The 14,028-nt window shown below is 34.3% G+C and overlaps 4 protein-coding genes across 4 annotated transcripts; 1 reads left to right on the top strand and 3 right to left on the bottom strand.

The window, feature by feature from the left end:
• Positions 1-6,478: 6,478 nt before the first annotated feature.
• LOC9324252 lies at positions 6,479-8,618 on the bottom strand. Its single transcript, XM_021034677.1, has 2 exons — positions 7,099-8,618; positions 6,479-7,044 (listed from the first exon to the last, which is right to left on the bottom strand). The coding sequence occupies exons 1-2, from the start codon at positions 7,873-7,875 to the stop codon at positions 6,721-6,723; spliced, it is 1,101 nt and encodes a 366-aa protein (XP_020890336.1). The 5' UTR covers positions 7,876-8,618; the 3' UTR covers positions 6,479-6,720.
• A 333-nt stretch (positions 8,619-8,951) lies between these two features.
• LOC110230878 lies at positions 8,952-11,346 on the bottom strand. Its single transcript, XM_021035081.1, has 3 exons — positions 11,293-11,346; positions 9,242-9,320; positions 8,952-9,126 (listed from the first exon to the last, which is right to left on the bottom strand). The coding sequence occupies exons 1-3, from the start codon at positions 11,344-11,346 to the stop codon at positions 8,981-8,983; spliced, it is 279 nt and encodes a 92-aa protein (XP_020890740.1). The 3' UTR covers positions 8,952-8,980.
• LOC9322731 (dnaJ homolog subfamily B member 1) lies at positions 11,163-13,059 on the top strand. Its single transcript, XM_002888142.2, has 2 exons — positions 11,163-11,977; positions 12,394-13,059. Exons 1-2 carry the CDS (start codon positions 11,430-11,432, stop codon positions 12,848-12,850), a joined length of 1,005 nt encoding a protein of 334 aa, XP_002888188.1. The 5' UTR covers positions 11,163-11,429; the 3' UTR covers positions 12,851-13,059.
• Positions 13,060-13,137: 78 nt separating this feature from the next.
• On the bottom strand, positions 13,138-14,028 carry LOC9324251 (thioredoxin H7). Its single transcript, XM_002886618.2, has 3 exons — positions 13,792-14,028; positions 13,508-13,630; positions 13,138-13,400 (listed from the first exon to the last, which is right to left on the bottom strand). The coding sequence occupies exons 1-3, from the start codon at positions 13,960-13,962 to the stop codon at positions 13,269-13,271; spliced, it is 426 nt and encodes a 141-aa protein (XP_002886664.2). The 5' UTR covers positions 13,963-14,028; the 3' UTR covers positions 13,138-13,268.

Below are 14,028 nucleotides of genomic sequence, written 5' to 3'. Positions count from 1 at the left end.
TTTGATAGACTTGATACCTTCCTTGTTACTCCCCGAGATGATCAAGTCATCAACATAGATTAAGACAACTACAATGCCTTGATCATTTTGGAGCGTAAACAAGGTGTGATTGGATTCTGACTTCTTGAATCCATTAGCCTTTAACGTGGAGCTTAGCTTGTGGTACCAAGCTCTTGGGGATTGCTTTAGACCATATATAGCTTTGCGGAGTCTTAACACTTTTCCCGAAGCCACCAAGTTCTCTAAACCCGGAGGAGGAGTCATGTAGACTTCTTCTTCTAGCTCTCCTTGAAGAAATGCGTTCTTAACATCTATTTGCCATAATTCCCAATCCAAGTTGACCGCCAAAGAAAGAACCACTTTCACCGTATGTTGCTTGGCTACCGGAGCAAATGTCTCCCGATAATCATCACCATACGTATGAGTAAACCCTCTTGCCACTAGTCTTGCCTTGTATCTTTCTATATCTCCATTACTCTTGTACTTAATAGTAAACACCCATTTCGAACTCACACACTTCTTGCCTTGTGGTAGCTCTTCTTCGTCCCATGTATGATTTCTTAACATAGCTTGTACCTCATCATCAACCGCATTGTCCCATTCCTTGATTCCCTTAGCTTCCTCATATCTTTGTGGGACAAACTCCACATCTAGCTTGCTAATAAAGGCCTTATGTTTTTCGGGAAGAAGGTCAATCGAACATGTCGCTTGAATTGGATGAGCTACGGCTTGACCATTGTAGTACACTCTAGTATGACAACAATTAGATGGAGGTTTCTTCTCTCTCATGCTCCTTCTTGGATTCTCTCTAGTGTAGATAGGGTCTTGTGTTGCTTGTGGAGCTTGATATGTCTCATCATCGCTTGAAGATTCAATAACCTCTCCTTCATTAGATGGATTCTCTTCTACCACTTCTTCACTAGACCTTTCTTCTCTACCAATCCCTTGTTGATTATCCGAAGCTACTTGTGATATATTATTACCCTTTTCTTGAGCTATATCATTACCACTCTCTTGAGCTTCAATAGTACTATCATTTGGTATGGCTTCTCTTTCTTCTTGACGAGAGCATCCATTACTCAAATGTTCAAGAATATGCCTAAGACTTCTAGCTCTATCTGAAGTTGAATTTGGTAAGTCTTTCACACCTTCCCAACTCTTCTCTCCGAAATAGGCCTCATCTTCCATGAACTTTACATCCCTAGATACATAGTACCTATTCATGACCGGATCATAGCACTTATAGCCTCTTTGCATTGTTGAGTATCCAATGAATACACACTTAGTGCTTTTGGGCTCTAGCTTGTTCCTCAAGTCACCTGGGACATGAACAAAACACACACTTCCGAATACCTTTAAATGATCAATGTTAGGACTTTGGTTATTCAAAACTTGAAAAGGAGATTGATCATTAAGGATACGGGTTGGTATTCGGTTTATGAGATAACATGAAGTTAACACGGTATCTCCCCAAAACCGCTTTGGCATGTGTTTCTCAAACAACATCGCTCTTGCCACCTCCATTAGGTGTTTATTCTTCCTTTCAGCAACACCATTTTGTTGAGGGTTGTATGGACAACTTGTTTGGTGTAGAATTCCACATTTTTCCAAGTGTTTTTTGAGCTTAGTGCTTGTGTACTCTCCTCCATTTTCTGTTATAAGGATCTTAATCTTGGCATCAAAGTGATTAGTCACATAATTTTGGAAGTTTATAAATGCATCATAAACTCTATCCTTAGATGGAAGCAAGGTTACCCAAGTATACTTTGATTTCTCATCTATAAAAGTGACAAAATATTTATGATTATCTCTAGATGCACAAGGTGAAGTCCAAACATCCGAATGCACAAGATCAAAGCATTTTTCATAAATAGTATTCGATTTGGGAAAGACTACTTTGCAATGTTTTCCTAAAATGCATGCTTCACATTTAGCACAATCATAAGAGAAACCCGGTAAAAGTAAATTCAAAGCTCTAGAATGAGGATGACCAAGTCTATTGTGCCATAAAACAACCGAAGCTTTAAAATTGTTCGCAATCATATAAGAAGCAACATTATTAGAGATAGAGTTAAGAGAAGTGTCTTCAAGCACGTAGAGATCATCTTTAGTACCACCTTGTCCGAACACATTACCACTCTTAATATCCTGCAATTTCACATCATTAGGACTGAAAATAGCAAGGCAATTTAAATCTCTAGTAGTCTTCTTAACTGAGAGTAAATTCGAATTAAACTTAGGCATATAGAAAGCACTAGAACGTTTACTAAATAGGTTTATACTACCTATTCCTTCAATCGGCACATTATGTCCATTCGCAACTTTAACACTTCCTAAAGCCGATTTAATGTTCTCTAACAACTTAGGATTACTTATCATATGGTGAGAAGCTCCTGAGTCTAATACTAATGACTTTGGATCATGAGAATTAGAAGTGAAGAGAGAAATACCGCCAATACTAAATTTTGATGCGATTGAGTGAATGAGAGATTCGAGGTCCGCCTTGTTCATCACAATGGTTTCTTGAGTTTGAGAAGATGATCCACAGCCCTTATCTTGAATCGTGGCTTGCAACGCCTTCTCTTGTTGTCCATACTGAACAATAGCCCTCTCTTCATTCTCTTGTCCACCGTCACTCACATTGGCCACATTCGCCTTCGGCTTAAGATTCTTGAACTTCTCCGGCTTCAAATGGGGGTGTAGAATCCAGCAATCTTCTTTGGTATGACCCTTCTTGTTACAGTGATCACAAACCAAAGCCTTCTTGTCCTTATGTTTCACGAACCCCGCCTTGTTTGCCGTAGGTTGATTTTCGCCTTTAGTGCCGAATAACCCTTGTGACCCAAACTCTTTTTGTATCTTTGCACACACTTGCTCCAAGGTAGGAATCTTGTCATCCCTTAGAATGTGTTGAATCACATCTGTGTAAGTAGGATTAAGCGTCATCAACAACCCGAAGACACGATCTTGCTCTCGGCGATCTTTAAGTGTTGTGGCTTCGGTGGTGAATGGCCTTAGCATCTCTAGTTCAGCAACTAGAGACCTATACTTCCCAAAATGAGTATTGAAATCATTGTCTTCTTGACTTAGGCTTCCGAGAGTCTTCTTGAGCTCATATACCCTTGTCAAGTTTGACTCGTTACCGAATACATTGGCAAGTGTATCCCATAGTTCTTTAGATGTCTCGCAATAAGAATACCCTTCCGAGAGTGAAGCCTCAAGAGAGCAATGGAGAGCACTCAGAACCGTCAAGTCTTCTTGCGTCCAAGTCTCTTTGACCAAGCTTTCTTCCAAAGCTTTCGCTTCTTCATAGGTAGACTCAATGTATTTTGTGAGCCTTCTCCCACCCAGTACATTCGTCGTTGTTCTCTTCCATAAGAGATAGTTGTTTCCATTCAAAGCAACCGGAAATTTCAGATTTTTGTAAGCCTTGCTCACTTCTTGAACCACAAGCGCCATCTTGCAAGAGTAAAGACTCGATTTTGAACCGTTCAAAACTCAAACCCGAGATAAAGCTTCAACCTTTAGTGATAAAGCTTCAACCTTTAGTTATGAACCCAACCTGAACTACTTAGAAAACCTTTAAATCGCTTCAAAGATATCCTAACTCTTGTGAATGGAATCCTCACCAAAGATTTTAAGAGACTCTACCCCAAGAAAAAGCTAAGCAAAACCCGGAAATAAGATGACACCCGATCTCGCACACCAAAGAATAGAACTCAAAGAAGAAAAATCGAAAAGCTAAGATTAAGAGATAAAAGATTTAAGAACCGAACGCTCTGATACCATGAAAATATTTAGAATCAAGTAGGAAGGATAGAGATGAACATGGTGAATAATAGAGAGAAAGATGATTGATTGTAATGTGATAAAAGTTACAAATGATTTGTGGCTGCACACGGTTTATATAGGGAGCTTACTAGGTCTAGATGGGTATGCACATAACCTTAAAAGCATCCTCATTTAGCCTAGTGAGTCACCGTGTGCTTTTGCCACTTTACAGCTCATGACAACGGTCATAAGCAACACGACAAGCCGTACACGCGCTTAGCCCCCATCCGGATAAGGATGGCTTCCTTCCCGCGTCCGTACGGTCCAATATGACCGTTGCCACTCTTTCTCTTATTTAAACTAGTTACTTGCGTAACAAGAAACCCATTTCATTCTTCTTGATCAATATTGAGAGGGTCCCATATTGTGTCTCGGTGCGAGGCGGGAACCCGTAGATGGCGTCTAATTCGTGGATAGACAGCTTGTAATACTATCTGTCCTAAAAAAACACTGATCCAGTTTTCAGAAATTGTCCAGACCTTACTCATCTCTATTAATTATTAATATATATATATTGGAATTACTAAAAAAAACGTAGAACAGTATTATGAACCCTATCCGACTGGAAAAACCTTGACTGGCTGAGGCTTATATTGGAGGAAATCCGTCGCAACCTCCAAAAACCACTCAAGACATTCCAAGCTTTGTTATGTAGTATCGAATATGTATTCTAAATTTTCATAAAAACAGAATATACATTACTTGGTCTCCAGCTGTTTAATTATTAGATCCATAAAAATGTTATACACTTCTTGGTCTCCAAGTTTTTTATCCTCCATATACATTGTCAAAAAAACAATTCTTAATCTCTTTGCTCATGATACATTTTATTATTTTAAAGTTGTAAGGACATTTTCCATCCATTCATATGAGAACATTATGATATAATTCATACACAAAAATGTTGACTCCAAAATATAATATTACTTTAGTAGTGTGATAGAAAACTAGATATTAATGAGTGTAACGAATCATATCTTTTGGTATTTACGCAGAAATACTATTTTCCCTCGCCAGTCTCATAACAACAAAAAACTGCATGTACTAGTTTTTTTTTTGATACACAATTATACAAGTAAACCAATATAACAAATTTAATCAAGATTCAAAGAAAAATCCAAACACTTCTATAACTATATATATATATATATATATATATATATATATATATATATATATATATATATATTTATTTATTTTTTTTTTCTATTTTGGTCAACCATACTTCTATTTCTATAGGATATACAAATACATAAATAAACAAGATATAAATTAACACCATATCATTATTTGTTTTGAATAAATTAACACCATATCCTTATTTGGGACAAACACAATAAGAACCCCTTTTTCGGTTTAAAAATCTTATCTATCTTCTTTTGTATTTTAACCTCATCAATTCCTTCTCCCTTCACGGTTAGCAAGTCGCTTTGTATATTATATGTTACAGAACTAACTCCTAACAAAAAAAGAAACATACATTTATATAGATTTTTTAATATTTTAATTAGTGTTATTGAAATGTTTTCTATGTCAAAAATGGTTTATTTTGGCTCACAAAACTATTCGATTGTGTTTGTGTACCTTTACGACTATAGATATAGTCTAACATTTTTTCCCTAGCTTTTTCATTAGTAGATCCAAACTTGAATGTATATTCTTCCTAGAAAAAAAGAAATTGTATTAAAATCTTAGTGAATTCATTTTATAAGCAATCCCAGGTGCTAAATATGTAAAACTACATGTATAATTTTCCTTTTTAATTAACGAGCTTTTATAAAAATTAACGAACCATTTATTGAAAAAAAGTTCAGAATTTCAGTAGAGATGATGATCAAAGCAATGTGATTGCGAGTTTTCAACTTAGTAGCCTGCTTATAACATCTTTTTTTATATTTGATCATCAAAATGCACAATTTTGAAACATTTATGTAGTCTTACAGCAATATGACACATAGTAATATTATAATTTAGGTTCTGATATATGTCAAACAAGTGTAAAAAATTATAACATATCTTAAGAAAAACAAAAGGAAAATTGTAATAGATAATAACATAATGAGCAAAATAAATAATAATTGTAAGAATATATTGTATGTTAAAAGAAAAATCCAAACACTTCTATAAACTATATATTTTTTTTTCTGTTTTGGTCAAGCATACTTCTATTTCTATAGGATACAAATACATAAATAAGCAAGACATAAATTAATCAATATTGATGAGGTTAAAATACAAAAGAAGATAGATAAGATTTTTAAACCAAAAAGGGGTTCTTATTATGTTTTAGTCCCAAATAATGATATGGTGTTAATTTATTCAAAACAAATAATAATATGGTGTTAATTTATGTCTTGCTTATTTATGTATTTGTATCCTACAGAAATAGAAGTATGCTTGACCAAAACAGAAAAATATATATATAGTTTATATATCTGAAAGGTTTTGAGAAATTTATATTTAACAATAACATAATGAGCAAAATAAATAATAATTGTAAGAATATATTTTTGTGCTAAATTAACCTTTAAATGGCAAAAAGAAAAATACAATCTTATTGATAGAAAAATATATAAGAAGTTTTCTTTGATCAAATATAAGAAAAAAAAAAACTAAAAGTAAGTATGGCATATAGAAAGAAATCAAAAGTTGTATAAATTTATGAAATTTTAGCATAGCACTGTGAGACGTGTTATCTTGTAAGCTCCGAGATTTTAATTTGTATTTAAAACATAAAAATTTTAATTGAAATTATACAATATTTTAGTTTAGATGTGCTGTCATGTTGGAGTAAGACATACAAGTTAAGATACTACAATAATCGATCAGTCACCTCACCGAGAATAGATAGTTAATACTTATCATGACCTTACAAGTTACTATCATAATCTAAAAGACGGACCCTAAACTATCCTTTGACCGGCGTTTGTAAATGCTCGCGGTAAAAGAATCAGTGGCTCGCAAAAGTGGAGTGTAGCCAGAAACAGTCCAATCATCAGTAAATAGTGTTGAGGAACAATCAAAATCTAGCCAAGAAGGATCCCAAACACCACTGTTGGCGCAGACCCCCCAATTATCTGTGATCTCCATTGGATCCGCGGGGAAGTATTCGCTGCCGGAAAAACCTAACGTGAAAGGATCAAGGCGAGAAGAATCCGGAATAACAACATCCTTAGAAACCTTGGAAGTAGCAGAAGATTCCAAATTGGAACACTTTCGTGGGAGCCACGGAAGGCATAACCCAACTCGTCAAAGACACCACCAAACCCTAGTCTTTGACCTTCGGACGAAACTACCTTTGCGGTTTGAGATGATGGCGCTGTTGTCTGAAACCCTAAGATGATCATTCTCTTCCGTTTCTTTTGGCTTGGGCTTCTTAAGGATACTGCGTTTCAGTATACTTATCTTTTGTTTCTTGACTCCAACTAAGTGTGAGTCAAGGTTAACGAGATGGTTTCTCAACTCGTCACCGGACACACCCTTGAGATTTGGGAACTCGTAGAGATCGCAGGCGTGATGCTTCCTCTTGTAATCAATCAACGCATTGAACTTGGCCACAATCTCAGGTAGGGTTTGTGGGTTATGATCTTGAGGCTGAGGCCAGACATGGAGATCGTCGTCCGGACCGTAGCAGATGAAAGCAACAGAGTTACCGCAGTGAACAGAGAGCTTAGTGGCTTTCTTCTTAAAACAAGGAAATCTCTGTTTGAAAAGTGTCTCTTTCTTCCTCTGCAAATCATCATCATCGGAACAGGACTTGTTTGGTTTTTTTTCACGAGGAGCCATCTTGAAAGAGAGAAAAGACGAAAAACTCGAATGATCGTAAGAGAGAAATAAAAAGTATAAAAGTTTCAATCGTAAATCGTAATGTAGTTGATGAAAAGTGCAAAAGAGAGGGCATTGGTTTTGTAATATATAGAAAGAATCAATAAGGTGATGATTTTTCACAATCCCACAACGGTCATAAATTTTGTGATAGCGCGTATAAAATCTAAGGGAAAAGTGGATTTTCATATCCGTACTTTTTACAAAGTGTATTTTCATACCTAGACAATTTCGTAGAATAATTTACAACCCAAACTTCAAAATAATTTGAATCTTATACCTAATCTTTATTAAATGTGCAAATATCGGAATCAATCTAACGGGTGTTAGTCAACACCGTTACGATGCTGAGTCATCGTACACGTATATGATGACGAGTCTCTAAACAACGTCGTTTTGCTATGTCTTGTTAATGTTTTAAACTTTTTGCAAAATTGGGGACTCGAAGTTGGGATTGAAGGAGAAATTGGGTAATTTGAGTCCAACATCTTCAAAGTCGAGCATTCCACTTACCCAATTTCTTCTTCAATCCAACGAATTTGACATCTACTACATCAACAGTCTCGTAAATTCTCTTATAAACCTTTATTGGATCATAGGTCATGACAATATCAGTCGTTCTCTTGGTGTTAGAGATAGTTGTAAGGAAAATGTTTGTATAGAACTTCTTAGACTTGATGGTTTTGTTTCTATTTGCACTCATATGAGAAAATTTGAGATAATTCATAGATAAACAAAATTTTCTTCATTTATAAATTTATTATTTCAATAGTATGGTAGAAATCAATGAGAGATACATATTACAACAAACTACGATTATTTTTCAAACCATTTTTGTGATAAAAAATGCATCTACTAGATTTCTTTTCGATAATACATTATACGAGTAGAAATATAGAACTTGGGTTTAATAAACAATCAAAGAAAATTCCAAACACTTTTATAACATACGAATGCATAGTTAAGCACCATACAATTATTATGGAGAGAAAGGAACAGTCGGAGGCATGGAGAAACACCGATACCACCACTGCAGCTGCTTCAAACTTTTGACAAACAAGTTCGGAACAGGATCTCCTCGATTCGAAAACAAGGAGATAGGAGGTACGATGGATGCATGGAAGCTTGGTTCGCTTCGAGATAAACACTACAAGGGAATAATTTGTAATTTTATTTGATCACTTATTAACCAAACGATGCACTTGATGTAAAAACGTTTTTTTCGAATAAATTTTACATTTTATTCAAAAAAAAAAAAATTATTAGTCATAATCCAAATACTTTTACAGATAAGAAGAAATTAAAAAAAAAAAACACCATATCATTATTTGGGAATACAACACAATATGAACCTCTTTGGTTTTGGGTTATAAATCTCATCTATCTTCCTTTGAATTTCGGTCTCCTTAATTCCTTCTCCAAACACGCAAAACGCGTTCATTTGTGCATAATAGCTTACGGATATAACTCCTAACAAAAAAAAAAAATACTTTCATAAACATAATTTAAATTTTGAAAGCCCAATTGCAATGTTTTATATGTAATACATATATAAATACATAACCATTAGATTGTGTTAACATACCATCAAAACTATAAATACATGTTAGAGCTTTTTGCTTTAAATTTTGATCAGTATCTCCTAATATGAATGTATAATTTCCCTGAAAAAAAAAAAGAAATTAAGTTAAAGGTTTTATGAATTCATGATATAAGCAAGACATGCTTATGTACGCGTAAGCACACACACATATATAACAGGCTTCTTAAAAATCAACTGACCATTTTTTGAAAAGTTAAAAAGTTTAGAATTTCAGTTGAGATGGTAAAAAAAAGGTCTGATTGCAAGTTTGCAACTTAATGGCTGCTTAGAACATCTATTTATATTGGATTATTAAAATATACATTTTGATATGTTTATGTAGTTACAACAATATGACAAATAGTAATATTAATTAGCTTCCGACATCTGTAAAAGTTTTTTTAAGAATTATAACATGCTTCAAGAAAAAAGAAGAAAACTAGAATAACTAATAAAAACATTTTCTTAAAGGTTAGTTTCCAAACACACAAAGAGCAAATAATAACATTTTCTTAAAACAGTAAGATATATAGCCAAATTAAATAGTAATATATGGTATATTGAAAGAATTTTTTTTAATTGATATATGAAATTTATTCAATATTGACATGTTATCTTGTAATCTCTAAGATTTTAATGTGCACCAAAGTTTAAATGTGAGAAGAAAAATAATTAACTAGTCCAAGATTTTAATTTGCACTATAGGTCTATAGCATTGTCAAATATGACACATGTTATCTTGTAAAACATTAAAACTTTATAAACTTTTCAGAGTTAATAGGGCATTTTTGGAAAGAGACACACCAAAAAGGCATTTCTCAATATCTTACAAACTATCTTCTTTATTTTTATCATCTTCTATTATTAAATTTTGTAACAAATGTAATCACAATGTAACATTTGAAATAGGAAATTTAGAACGAAATAATAAAAAAGGAAATAAGTTTTTGAGGTGTTCTCTGTTTTACTAAAAGATCAGCGGGTTTGGTAGTTTCTCTTCTTACCCATCTAATTTGAGTTGTCTCAAATTTTTTTCTCCAATGCCTAATTTTGCAAATCTAGTTATGTACGCCAAAATTAGTTATCCTACCGTTGATCAATGTTGCAACTTCTTGGTTATCCACTTTTGAATAAAATTTTGTATACCCTTTACACCAATAGCTTTACAAAGCAAAAACTAAGCATGAAGTTCACTTTCTTATGCATAACCTGTTATGAATCTATTGCTTTACCAGATAAATTCCGTGATCATCACGCATTATCCATCATGCTCTTGAAGGTAAGTTCATGTTAATTAAAATTTCATCATAATTGCCCTTGATTAATACTTTCTCAGATGTAATCTAATGTTGACCTGATTTTCTACTTGGGAGACCTCTATTATGAGCCCCTTGCAAATTATTTTAGTACATAAAATATCTAATCACTCTTCTGTATCCTTACCAAGCATGTTAAGGCTTTGTTTCTATTGGATATCTTTTTGTTGAAAGATCAGAATATATCTACTCGTCCAAAGTCTACTAGAACTCTATTAAGGTTGCTTTTCTTTTGTTCTCTGAAAAAGAAATTAAATAAAAAAAGGTAGGGTTTGGAGAGCTCCGACTGATCTTATATAAATACTATGTAACCTATAATCGCAGAGGCATACCTTTTTGTTCGATTGTCTAGTATTCTAAGGTCGTTTTTCTCTTAGAATACTAGAAATGGTGCTAAATCGATGGATTTATTATTAGATGTGCAAAATTTCCTTAACCAACCAACAATTGATGTTATGGTGCTTTGTGAATTGATTAAATTCTTAATATTTGTTAGAATTACTTGAAACAAACCATAGCTTAATTCTTAGATAATCTCTCATAATTAATAGTTAGTAATGAATAAATTAAAATTGTGCCCATTAGCACAAACAACTTTCTTATCCCCCGTAAAGGTATCTGTATTGATATTATAAAAGATTACAAATACAATAACGACAATAAAATAGAAGAAAGGTTCCAATTAAAGTATTAAAAGATTATGCTTGTCATGTTCTTCTTCTACCTTACTTTACATACACGGACTCCACTACTCTCTTCTTCATTATCTCCTTCCTCACGCTTTCTCTTCATTTTTGATTCTTCTCATTACTCTGTCTTTGTCTTTCTCAACTCGTCCTCTAAAGTTTCGTGGCGATTTCGAACTGTTCTTGTCAATGGGGGTTGATTACTACAATGTACTCAACGTGAATCCAACCGCAACCGAAGACGATCTAAAGAAATCGTATCGAAGACTTGCGATGAAATGGCACCCTGACAAAAACCCAGCTTCAAACAAGAAAGAAGCTGAAGCTAAGTTCAAACAAATCTCCGAAGCTTACGATGTTTTAAGCGATCCTAATAAACGTCAGATCTATGATCAATACGGTGAAGACGGACTTACGGCGACAGAAACGGCGTCGTCTCAACAACAGAATCACTCTTCTGGTAACAACAATAACAATGCGGGATTTAGGTATTATCCACGTGATGCTGAAGATATTTTTGCTGAGTTTTTCGGTGCATCTGAGAAAGTCTTTGGTGGTGGTGGCGGCGGTGGCGGGAGATTTAAAAGTGCGGAGGCGGGAAGTCAGACGAATAGGAAAACTCCGGTGAATAGGAAAGCTCCAGCGATTGAAAGTAAATTGGCTTGTACGCTTGAGGAATTGTATAAAGGTGGGAGGAGGAAGATGAAGATTTCCCGCGTTGTTCCTGATGGTCTTGGGTTAGTATTTCATTACTTATGATCTCGATGAAATCGCCATTTTCGATTCAGTTTCATTCGTTATATTAGTAGTTCTTGATTTGGTAAATGAAATTTGGAAAAGTGTTGAAACGTTGATCCAATTATTTTGTGGTTTCTTTTGTTATTCAATGGATGATCCTCTGTATACGTTTCTTGTTGCTCTGTTTTTGTGATCAATCTTGATGGTAAAATTCGGTAATCAAGACGAAACATTGATCCAAATTGTTGTGTTTTTTTGACATTTTTCTTTGTTCAATTGTGTTTTTCTCTATTTAAGGTTGATATTCTTGTTGCTCTGTTTGTGACTGATCTTGAAGATAAAATTGAGAATTAAGGTGAAATATTAATCCAAATTATTGTGTTTTGGGCAATCTCTAATCATGTTCTGATTGCAGAAAGACAAAACCAGTGGAAGAGATCTTGAAGATAGACATAACACCAGGATGGAAGAAAGGAACAAAGATAACTTTTCCAGAGAAAGGAAACCAAGAACCAGGTGTTACTCCAGCTGATCTCATCTTTGTTATCGATGAGAAACCGCATTCGGTTTACAATAGAGACGGTAACGATCTGATTGTAGACAAGAAAGTTTCACTGTTGGAGGCTTTAACAGGGATCACTCTTAGCTTAACAACTTTAGACGGGAGGAATCTGACTATCCCGGTATTGGATATTGTTAAACCGGGGCAGGAGATAGTAATTCCTAATGAAGGAATGCCCGTTTCTAAAGAAGTTTCAAAGAGAGGAGATCTAAGAATCAACTTTGAGATTTGTTTCCCCTCGAGGCTAACATCAGAACAGAAGACAGATCTCAAGAGAGTTCTTGGTGGTAGCGGAATTGGCGCTTCTTGAATTTAAAAGTCAATTCAGTGTACATACATATACAGAATTGATCGGTTTTCGATTTTGATCTCCTCTCTTGATGGCGAAATAGTAAAGAGGATTGAGTGTTTTTGGTTGTCTAAGCTCTCCTTGTTGTAATCTAATTTATTCGGATTCTGTTTTCATAAGTTATATATGTAACTTTGAACTTTTTACAAGCTATTCGAATATGTTCTGTATCCTTTTGTTTTTTCATTTAGTACTTTAACATATACTTAGAATGGGACTCTTTTTTTTTTATGGTATAGTTCTTTTAGTTGCCATATTCACCTTACCATTGTTATATTTTTTTCAGAAAACAACAAACCAAAAACTCAACTTCAAACAATCAATTCACAACACACATTCAAAAGTATAATCTTTTGTTTTGTAAGGGGAAAAACAAATCTTAAACCCTATGTTTTTCAACCTTCTTCACGAGCTCATCAGGTTTGGCTCCAACAACCCTATCAATCTCTTCTCCTCTCTTCACAAAAACAAAAGCTGGAAGTGTAATAGCTCTATATGTCCCAGCCACATCCTGGAATACATACCAAATAGCTTAGTCTTGAAACTTAACGTTCATGGTTTCGGTTACAATCAAACCATTGATAATTCTTCTTCAAGTAATAGAAAGAGAGCAACTACCATTAGCCTATCCACATCAACCCTAGAAAACACAGCTTCTGGGTACTTTGAAGCAATCTCCTTAACTCTAGGTTCCATTGCTTTACAAGGCCCACACCATGCAGCTGTAAAATCAATTACTAGCTTCAAAACCACAAGAAATTTTTCCAGTTAGCTTAAGAGCAAAACTATTTCATTTACATGTAAACAAGATTAGGAAACACAAATAGTATAAGATTTACTACAAACATTAGTTTGGTTAGATAATTGAAATACATTATATGTAGTTTTCGAGTAATGTATACCAATTTGTTTGAGCCTTTCATGGAATCAAAGAGAGATTTCCATTGTCTTCTTGATTCGATTTCCACAACCAATCCATTGTTGGTTTCCATTGATGAATGAACATCATGCACAGATGAAACATTGGAACCCATTGTCTTCCGAATGTGTCTGTATGGAGAAATGATATTCATTTATTTGCTAGTGGTACTGATATGCATAGAAGAGAGACATGGAGGAGCTTTATATAGCGTTTAGTC

Source organism: Arabidopsis lyrata (genome assembly GCF_000004255.2).
Source record: "Arabidopsis lyrata subsp. lyrata unplaced genomic scaffold ARALYscaffold_2, whole genome shotgun sequence".
Taxonomy (NCBI): domain Eukaryota; kingdom Viridiplantae; phylum Streptophyta; class Magnoliopsida; order Brassicales; family Brassicaceae; genus Arabidopsis; species Arabidopsis lyrata.
The sequence above is the reverse complement of the archived record's forward strand: the minus strand, read 5'-3'. Positions and strand labels throughout refer to the sequence as shown.